This window comes from Astyanax mexicanus, chromosome 22 (genome assembly GCF_023375975.1).
Source record: "Astyanax mexicanus isolate ESR-SI-001 chromosome 22, AstMex3_surface, whole genome shotgun sequence".
In the NCBI taxonomy this organism is placed as follows: domain Eukaryota; kingdom Metazoa; phylum Chordata; class Actinopteri; order Characiformes; family Acestrorhamphidae; genus Astyanax; species Astyanax mexicanus.
In genome coordinates this window covers 10559799-10570733 of record NC_064429.1, presented here as the reverse complement: position 1 = coordinate 10570733, position 10935 = coordinate 10559799, and the positions used below count along the sequence as shown (strand labels likewise).

The window sequence follows — 10935 nt, the reverse complement described above, 5'->3', positions numbered from 1 at the left end:
AATGTTGTAAATGTTTTTTTTATACCAAGTAAAATAACCTCTCCCAAATAAGTATAATTAAGAAATGAGTACAATTACGAAAAGTAGAGAATAAAAATCATATTTTAGAGAAGAGTTAGATAAATCCACACACGGCTGCAAGAAATGAACATTATCCTGTTTTAAGGTCCTACATGTGAGATACATTTGCATATGCAGAATATTTCAGTGATTTTACCAAATGCTAAATTTCTTTCACTAAACAGCATGATGAAGCCTTTGTTGTCACATGTAGGAAATGCAGACAGCCATTTTTTTTTCAAAGATATGCATGATTATGGAAATTATATATTTTTTAAGTTTTAAGCACTAAAAATTTATAATTTGACTGTCAAGCTATACGCATAATAAATCAGAGTATATAAAATAATGTAGAGTACATAGAAAATGAACATTTACTAATGGATAACTGTACTCATATCCTTATATCCTTATTCACTTGGAGAGAGTGCCTTTAACACCCTTCTTTATCTGCACAGCTAGTTTCCACAGAGCAATGCCATGGCTCATCTTCAGGTCCTGAAGATCCTCCAGACACTCCACAGCCTTAGTGTCAATCTCGTTGGAGTCAACAAAGGCTTTAAAGGTGTCATAGATTCTAGAAAAGGGAAAATATGTAATCAAACTAATGTACATAAATGGACATTTGAGGCACAGTTGGGTTTATATAAAACATGAGTGATATGAACAGTGTATGCAGTTATGGAGAAATTAAGAAAAACTTTGAGACCAATTTCAGTTAAACACTTACGGCCAGTCTGGACCGATTTCTTTGAACTTGATGTTCATGATCACATAGTGGAGCTCAGTGATGAGGACATCGATGTTCGTGAGATGAGCTAGAGTTTCTTTCTTCTCCTTCTTTTGCTCTTCTGTAAAAACTTCATGAAAACGTTGATCCTCAATCATGAAGAATGGATTCTGAAAGACGAGAGATTTTTTTAACGTTTAAGTTTGATATAACAGAAATTGGACTTGGGACAGTAATATTGCAACATTTTAGGGCTAAAGCAATACGAGTTGATCAGAGAGATGTTGTAAAATGTTGATATAAACCAGTGAATTCATGGCCTTGCCCCCCCTCGGTTCAAGACCGCCCACAGGCCCGACACTGTCTCGTTTGCTATAGGAGCTAGCAGGTCTGTTTACTTCGTTTACAGCTTCTGTTTACAGAGCTAGCTAATGTTAACTGTTGATTTTGTAGTGGATTAACTGGGATTTCCTTCACTACTTGGACACACGCACAAACACTACCCCCCACTTTATGGTCTAAAAGGAACTTTAACCCCATCTAAAAGCCTTGGGGTAATCTTTTTCAAACAGCTTTAAATTTCAAAATGACATTTACTGACTTCAGCCTGGCTAAAGAGCCATAAATGCAAGTTTAGGGTAAACACTTTAAATCTTTTGACATTCCTCCAGACTCCTTCTCTTTCTCTTTCTTCCCCCCTGTGTCTCTTAACAGATAAAGCGGTATTGACGATGAATTAATAATATTTTAATAATGGAAGTTTAAATGTTCTTTGTATAATAACAACATTTCATATTCAAACTACAATTTTTGTTGTAACTGAAATTTCCCGAAATGAATCTCAAAAAGCAGTTTAAATATGTTCAAACAAAATACAGTGTCTGAAAAAAAAATCTACAATTTCTTATTGTTCATCTCTTTTGCAGGTAAAGTGTAACATACCTGATTCATCTCAATGAGTAGCGATGATTGTCTTAAAGACAAAACTTCCCACAGAGACTGAATGTGTTTTACTTTGCTGGTTCTCAGCACCTGAAAATTAATTGATATTATTATTTAATCAGGAATGGGACGATCTAAGAAATGCAGAAACATTGAATTACAATAAAAATAAAAAAAAATCATTCTACCGGTAAGCTTAAATTCTGCGCTTTGTCCTCCAGTTTCAGGTCTTTCTTTAAATATGTCATGAGAAACTGGTCTGGTTGGGGAAATGAGAGCTTCATAAATCCAATAGCAATGTTCAGGGTTGAAAGAGCTGAAGAGATCTCGTTCAGAAATCTGAAATCATTCATGATGCAGTTTCTGTCATTGGTATTCAGGGGCTCCTAAAGTAAACAGAGGGAGAGAGAAAATGCTTTCATGTTTCATGTTAATTTTAACAGTATCATAAAGATCTTTTAAAGGTGATTTAAAATTACATATAACTATCATGTTATATAAATAAAACATTTAAATATATCAATCAACTTGTTAGTTGCTAAAATAGATGCAACAATTAATATATGTATATATATATATATATATATATATTTTTTTTTTTTTTTTTTTTTTTTTTTTAATAGTTTAAATCTATTCTACAATACTTCTTATATAGACTTGTTCGAATGAAAATAAACAGATATGTGTGTATAATTAATTGTTTTGTACCAGCTGGTCTTTCACTGTGCTGAAGAAGGCACGAAGAGTTGTTCCGGTTTTGTAATCATACACTGGAAGTGTCTGGAACACAAAAAATTAAATTAAATTTAATGAAATCTAAAGATTTGGCAAGTTGACAATTTGCAGCATGACCATCAACACAAAAAAACTGTGGATAAACCTTAAAACAGCACTGCAGCAAGAATCTCAGAGAACTAGAGAAACAAATCCTCAAACTGAAAGACTCTAAATAGAAAGCTGTGATTGTCGTAATACTAAGCTAACACTCCTGTTTAGAGTAAGTGAGCAGTTGCTGATGCTGTAGTTTGTCTGTTAAATTGTTTGTTGGACTTAATATAAGCAGCTTTAACTTCATGTGGTTGTCTTTGAACAAAAGTAAGAAAATGTGATGTTTTACTACAATACCATGCTTAAGATCTCACTGAATTCAGCATTTTCCACTTTTAATGTTTTTTTCTGTAAATTTAAAAAGTGGTCAGAAATACTTACAGAGAGCTTGATAGTGGGTTTCTCCATGAAGAACCGGTCAACCAACTGTCTTTCTACAGCTCTGAAGTTGTAGTTTGTACTTTTTTGCCTGTCCTCAAATACTATGTGGTCGATGTTTGAAATTGCAGTAGTCAGGAAATCATGCTCAGGTATACAAGTAATAACATGAGAAGGCTTGACTTCACTGGCACTGATGTACCTTAAATCAACAATAAAAACAGAATAAAAAACAAATACTTAACCATGAGATACTGAAATCATATAAAAAGTGGGATAAAAATACTGATTTTTTAATAGTAATAGGAAGTGCAGTTGTACGTAATTATCAGGTAACTGTAAATGTACCTGTCTGCTCCTGGGTTGGTGAGGTTTATGAAATCGTTCTGTGTTCTCACAAGGTACTCAGTTATAATCTGAGCAACAGATTTCTCCGTTGGTAATAAGTCCAGAATCATTAAATCCGTCACATCTTTATCCACAAGTTCCTGTGGTAACTTGGGGTCTACAACAAAACATATAATTGTTCTTTAACAAATAGTTTTCAACTACAGATTAACTGCTGGCATAAAACTCCTCTGAAATTTCTGTTATTAGAAATGATTAAATATTTAAAACCTTACATTTAATTTTCTTTAAATGTCCCCATATCTCCTTCATAGCTGCAGCATTTTCAGTGAAAGCCTGTTTAGCATCTTCCCCTGGGAACAGAAATTTGGTTTAAAATGCTGAAAAATAATATTGTAAATAAACCCAAAAGTGTAACAGAGACCTTTGTTTCATTTATTTGTTTTTTGTGTTTATTTGAATATACTGAGTCTAGTGATGAACCAAAAATAAAATTTGTCCAAAACCAACCAAATGAACATTTGACCAAAGGCTGAATACTGAATACCCGTTTCATCCCTTTTTAAACCATGGTATAATAGCCTAAATGTAAACACAACTACAAAACAATTACAAAACACAATAAAGGACATTTAAACTTTAAATCTGATTATATTCGATAAGTAACCATAAAATCTGTTGCACTTTGAGGCAGAGTGTAAGCAGACTCTGAACCGACTCATTAAACAGGTCATTAGCTCTGATCTGACCCGCCCCTCTCGCCTTCTACTACACATGCACTGGAAGGCTGATATATGCTTTAGTTGGATTTTTTTTTAGTTGGATTTTTCTGAGCAGCTCTGCACAGCTGGATTACTCGCTGACTCTTGACAGGTTCCAGCAGCATTTTGTGTAATTCATGATTAGTAACTGTGATTTGTAGTAAAGAAACTGAGTAATGTATTACGCAGTGAATATGTTTACTTCATTGGTAATACGTTTTTAAAGTGCACTGTTTAAACTCTATTATAGTATAGCTTCATTTATTGGAGGTCCAAAATACAGGAAGAAAATACTGTGGGTGTTCTAAAACCTTTGACCAGTAGTGTACTTACTTTAATAAACATATCCTATAAATGAGTGAAAGGAAATTATCTTTTAAAATATATATACCCCACATTTTGTCACCTTACAACCACAAACTTTAATGAGATTTTAGGTGACAAACCAAGATTTTTATTTTATAAAACCTTTAAAAACAATGTTTAATTTCTTTACAATTATGTCCTACTTTGTGTTGGTTTATCACTTAAAATCTCTATAAAATAATTTTAAGTTTGGGGTTGTAAGGTGACAAAATGTGAAAAAGTTCAAGGGGTATGAATACTTTTGCAAGCCACTGTATGACTCTAATTTTAGTCTTTGCTTGATGTTTTTATTTATTTTTAATAGTTTTAATTGTTCTTATTTATACTTTTAGAAATAGTCATGGGCTATACAGTTGATCTTTTTCAGCTCACCTTCTACATTCTCCCTCATAAATGTGTTTATGGACACATCCTTGTAACACTGAGGATCCACATTTTCAAACTGACACATCAGTTTCTGCTGAAGACTCAGAACCTGAGGCAGATATCTGATGTATGGAATGTGGAAATGCTGTGAAGGAAAGAAACACTCAGATTAGAGATAAAAAAAAAATGCTAAACTTTTTTACTGAATAAATGTGTCTTAAGTATTAAAAATAAAAGATTCATACTTCTTTGAGGAGTTCTGAGAGAACAGGAACATTTTTCCTTCCATCGTTCTGCTCGATTAAGTGAGTCAGGTGCTGAATGGTCATTCTCTGCTCGAAACTCCACAGCAGCGGGCGGTTAAACACTCCAGTGGTTGGAAGATTCTTCAGCTGAGGCTCTTTACTGTAGATAATCTGTGCTAAAGTGTTCATTCCACCCGATTCCAGAATGTTGCTCTGCACACTGGATAACTCTGTCTCAAAATTCTTTAAAGATAAGGAGGTAAAAACAACAATCACTCACAGCATTTTAATATAATACACCAATTAAAATAATGAAACAGAGCACAGTATTCCCCCACAGATCATAGGGGATATATACATACACAGAGAAGCCAAAACATTATGATCACTTACAAATAAATAAATAATATTGATTATTTTGCAATATTGGTCCATGCCAAGAATACCTGTATTTAAGAACAGCTGAAGTCATTTCGTAGATCATGATTGTTATTTGAGTATTAAAAAGGTGTTAAATATGTTAACCATTTTAATGAATATTATATTAACATAAAAGCGGGAGTGAAAAAAGAATAATACATGAATACATTCAGTGTATAAATAGATACAATAAAAATTAATAGATTTGTATTTTCATAAACTTTATTATTTTAATTTCTGCATTTATATATTCCTCTATCAAATTATTTCTTTATTATTTACTATTTGTGTTAATACCAATATTCGTTTTCAACACTTTCCTGATACACGTTTTTAACTTTTGTTCAGTTTATTTGTTTAATCTTTTTTTTTTCTTTAACTTATTTCTGTATTTCGTCCTTCGTATGGTAATGAAGGGGTGTGCTATTGCATTTAGGCTTAGCAATCGAGACCAGAGAAGAGGAGCTGCTTGTAGGAAAAATCCTGGTAGTCCACTAAGTTCAAATTTTAAGTTATTCACCTGGAATGCCAAAAATAAATGGGGGAAAAAAACTAAGGGTGTTCTAAAACATTTGAGCAGTAGTGTATTTACTTAATAAACTGATCCTATAAATGAGTGAAAGGAAAATATTAGTTCAATATCTCATATAAACATGAACATTTTGTTTTTAATACCTTAAAGAAATCCTTCAGTCTTTTTTCAATGGAATCCTCCCACTCTTGCCTTTTCTTCCCAGTGTCCATCATCTGAATCCTGCTGTTCGGTTCTGCCAGCACAGCACGAAAGATTATTAGCATCAACAACATTCTAAAATAAGCCTTGTGCGGCTCGAAACACGCAAAAGGCATGAACTAATCCTCTTCATTAATCATGGGTGTGGTTAATTTTGGGCGTAAAGTGAAATAAACCAATAAGTGTGCCAGTAGTCATTCACTTTAAGGGTCAGGTGAGCTCTGACTTTGGTGGATTGCTATTGTAACGGTGCAGCTACCTGGACGTGTCCAACAAATGCTTCTCTTAAAGCAGAGGAAACTGAGCTGCTGGTTGACGCTGTGAAGGAGCTCCAGCAGCTCATTTACGGGAACAGCAATGTTATTTTATTTACAGCCCATTGTCTCTTTTTATATCTTGTATGTAAATATATATTGCACAGCCCTAGTCTATACTGTTCAATTCTAAACTAAATATGTATGCGTTGCTGGAAATGAAGAGGTAGATTAACAATTTCCTATCACTTTAATGAATGACTGTAAAAGCCCAATTAACCCCAGCTATTTAACAGACAACTCAGAATGTGTTACCAGAGCCATTCTCCAACATGAACTTTAAAAACAGATGGACTGTAATTATGGCGTCTTCAGTGTTCTTTCCAATGACTTTTCCAAGCAGTTCAATGTCCTTTTGAAGATGACCCAAGAGGTGTCTCCTGACATCATCAGGTCGAGTTTGAATGACATTCTGGATCTCCTAGACAAGGAGTAATTTAATAATACAAACATTAATATCATAAACTAAAACACTAATAAAAATACACATACTAGTTCTACTAAACATAGTTTTCAGGTGTGTTTTAATCATTTAAAATAAGACAGTGTTGTGTGTAAAACCTGTACACATTTCCATTGCTCTTAATTCCTGAGAATTTATTCTCTATTTCCATACCTCAGGTTGTTCAGTGGTGCCCCAGAGCATGGATGAGTGAAGGATTGCTCTGACCAGGCAGAGATTTGCCCCGTAAAGATTCCTCTCCCCATGTTGTTCCCTCCGGCTGTTCGGGTCACCAAGGCTGTGACCCCTTCCACTTTTATCTGTGTTTCTGTAAGCACCATGTATGAATAAATTGATCAGTATATTGTAAATACTGAAGCAATTGTTTGAGAACATATAACAGATTTAGCGTTTTTATATATTAATCTAGTATGTGCTTATTATCAGTCACTTTCTTGTTAATGAACACCAGAATAAAGAACTTTAAAACTATGTAGAAAATTGAAAATCTCTCGCCACATCAGTATCAGAGGGAGGTTAACATACTATATATTAAATAATTGTACAATTTTGCTTTTGAATTTTGAGAGGTACACCTGGTAAATATTTTCTTGTAAGTGTTCTATTTATTATCATCAAATGTAATAAAAAAGATCCCTCTCCCAAACATACACTAATAAATTATGCATAACATTCTGCCATCAGACACGGTAGAATAATTATAAGAGACCATCAGGTTTCATTTTTCCCAGACCACCAAAGATGTGATGTACCAAAAAATTTTACAACTTTGGTGTGTACAGGCACAAAAGCTGTGGCAACAGCTGTGGATCTGATACACAGTTCAGAAGATAGCACTTTCTCTCTGAATCCACCCATTTTTTTGTGAGCAAAAGTATTGGAACATGTGACTGAGAGGAGGAACCAACATGAAAACCAGAGCGCTGTCTATGGGTGAAAAACAAGGAGTTATGAAGCTGAGAGAAGATGGAAAATCAATCAGAACCATTAAAGCACAAATATTGGCCATGGCCAGAACAACCGTTAGGAATTTTCCTAAAGAAGAAAGTCGTCACTGGTGTGCTACGTAACAGCTGTTGAACAGGTAGACCAAGGAAAACCACAGCAGTTGATGGCACAGAATACAGATAGAAGCCTCAGAAATTCTGGGACAAAGATTCATTGATTGATGAGATAAAGATGAACCTTTACGAATGGCAAAGAAAGGATCTTCTCATGATCCCAAACAAAATGCTCGTCTGTGAAACACAGTGGAGGTAGTGTCCCGGCTTGGGCTTATTAATCTTCACTGATGATGTCATGATGGCAGCATAACTGATTGGGAGATACTTCTTCATGCAGCAAGATGACCAAAAACACACTGACAAAACTACAAAGGAGATCATCAGAGGAAATCTCCAGACCTAATCTGCAGATCTAAACCGTATACAGCGTCCATTTTACCTGCTAAAGAGGGGACTGAAAAAACTAACCCCCTAAAACAAACAGCAACTGAAAGAGGCTGCAGTGAAAGCCTGTAAATGCATCATAAAAGAGGAATGTAAATGTTTAGTGATGTCACCGGCTTAAGGCAGTTAATGTTGCAATACATTCGCTCACAAGAAAATGGGTGGGTTCAGACAGAAGGTGCTATCTATTTTTAATGACAAACTCAAGTATTTTCAGTCTACAGCAGAAATAAAGGGATTGGCCTCACAGTTCCAATACTTTTGGAGGGCACTGTATATCAGAATTGAACAGAAGATACTATAGGATGTGATTTCCTGTAGTGTTTTTAAAAAACAGTGCTGTATAGATGCATATTACTCACTCAAATTCTTTGAAACCATCTACTGCATTGTGGTTCTCTCCACCAACTTCACTCTGACAGTTAAGGCACTTCCCTTTCATATTTGGCCATCCACACTGTGTTAAAACAGAATGATTAGCAGACAACATAATAGTAGAGCTTTATTAAAATATTCAGTACAAACAAAGAAATATGCAGATGAATATTAAACGGATAATAAACTGATAAACTCACTTCGCCAATGAAAACAGGCTCACCACAGTTACACTCTAAAGAGAAATGGTTTCGTTAACATTTTTGCTAAGAGATCTTTACATATATGTGAATCACAGTAAATTTACATTAGATAAGATGTATAGAAAAACAGAAATAAAATGCAGCAACTGGTTGTACAAGTAAAAATACTAAAAATATAGCAAGCACCATCAACTGACAATTATGATGATGCACTCTACTCACAATTTGATTCAATTCACGAGTTTTGGATTCACAATTTTTTCCTGATAATTAAAACACATTTGGATACAACTTTTTTTTATTGTATAAACAACTGTATAAGCAATGCCAAATGCATCTTAGATAAATGCTCCATGTATATGTATTTGTAGACATGCTTTTTATTATTAAGTATTTAAGGTACTGTTTTAAGCTTCAAGCAACAAAAATGTTCAACAGCGAAGTCTGACTGTTGACTGGCTTAAAAAAGCAGTTGTGTGATCTGCCTAAAATGATGTCCTTCGCCCTTTGCTTACGCCAACTGGTTCTCCGGCTGGAATTCTGTCCTCTGTTGTTCAAACAATATAACTGCATGAAATTTATAGTAACAGTACATGTTCCTGTGATGCACATTGTAAACATTTTCCAGTGTGTCGCATCGTGTCCCTGAGTGCTCACCATAATGTTTGGGGCAAAGAGACAAACAAATCAGAAACAAAATTACAACACTGTTTTACACAGCTCCTCATTTTTGGGCAACATACTGTTTGGGGCATAGCAATGATTAAAATATTTTTGTTAATAATCATCAACAAATATGTAATTTCACCAATGTTTCCAAAACTTGTTTAAATTTAAATAAAGCTGGTTGTAAATGTTTCCTATGTTATTAGAAATGTATTCTGAAAACTGACCCCATATTTTTACGTTATCAGCCCAGTCGTTTATTTCATTTATGGAACTCGGCATAGTCGGGAAAAAGTAATCCTGTGAACAGAAAAATCGGTAACATACGTGTTTATAACAATATATTTTTCATTCATTATAAAAAAATCAATGGACTATAAAGAAACAACATATGAAATATAAAAAATAAAAGCATGCATGCATAACACCAGTTTTAAAGGGTGTACCTTGGCATTTCCTGGACTGAAGCACAGGGTCTTAAGCAGCTCCATTTCTGGTGCTGTGGACAGTTTTGCGATCAGTGCCGTGTGGAAAATAATCTGAGACAGACCAGCAGGGGCAACTTCTGCCAACTGATCCTGATCCAGCACTTTTTCACACAGTGTAACCAGTTCACTCCACTTGCAGTCTGTGGTCGACATTGTCTTCATCCTTTCCATCTGAAAAGAGATGCAGAATGAGACATATTCAGTTTAATTCAACTTTATTGTCATTATACTGATACTGGGTTGTACAGTACAATGAAACATGGTTATAGATACAGCATGTACATGAGGATATTGTTAATCATAATGAATTTAAGTTACTTAATTGTATATAGAATGCCTATATTTGGATATACAATGAAGTACAATACATGGTTGAAGTTGTACAAGTTGTATTAATACAAGTGGAAGTTGTACAAGTTCAGTTTATGATTACTTGAAATGAAAACAACATTGTAAAGTCCAAAACTATTTTTTATTTAATACACAGAGCTGTGTGTTCAATCATTGCAGCCTATGAATGTGTGGAAAGCATTGAAAATGAAGGTTTTCCTCGTAAGCTTGTCCCCCAAGCTTAGCAGTAAGCTGTAATCAGTTTTTGGATTTTTCTTTTTTTTTTTTAATCATTGCAATTGTTTCAAATCTCACCAGGGATCCTTCATTATCTCTTGAAGATCTGTTTAGTGTAGTTTGCCTCACTGCGGCTAAAGCCATACACACCCGAAAAGCTGCAGAGGTTTCATCAAACGCCTGTATGAATAAGAGCATAATAAAATAAATAACAGATCTAGAAACAAACGATAA

The 10935-nt window shown here is 34.3% G+C and overlaps 1 protein-coding gene across 1 annotated transcript in view; it reads right to left on the bottom strand.

The window, feature by feature from the left end:
* Positions 1–752: 752 nt before the first annotated feature.
* Positions 753–10935, bottom strand: part of LOC103024614 (E3 ubiquitin-protein ligase rnf213-alpha-like) — an 87853-nt gene continuing 77670 nt past the window's right edge. The window contains exons 31-47 of the mRNA XM_049470847.1: positions 10780–10881; positions 10093–10305; positions 9874–9946; positions 8978–9012; positions 8765–8859; positions 7108–7261; positions 6747–6912; positions 6120–6211; positions 5025–5267; positions 4786–4924; positions 3562–3639; positions 3287–3443; positions 2942–3140; positions 2441–2512; positions 1921–2118; positions 1733–1822; positions 753–960 (exon numbers count right to left, since the gene is read on the bottom strand). Of these exons, the coding sequence (XP_049326804.1) occupies positions 787–960; positions 1733–1822; positions 1921–2118; positions 2441–2512; positions 2942–3140; positions 3287–3443; positions 3562–3639; positions 4786–4924; positions 5025–5267; positions 6120–6211; positions 6747–6912; positions 7108–7261; positions 8765–8859; positions 8978–9012; positions 9874–9946; positions 10093–10305; positions 10780–10881 (2280 nt within the window). The 3' untranslated portion in view covers positions 753–786. The remainder of the gene's footprint in view (positions 961–1732; positions 1823–1920; positions 2119–2440; positions 2513–2941; positions 3141–3286; positions 3444–3561; positions 3640–4785; positions 4925–5024; positions 5268–6119; positions 6212–6746; positions 6913–7107; positions 7262–8764; positions 8860–8977; positions 9013–9873; positions 9947–10092; positions 10306–10779; positions 10882–10935) is intronic.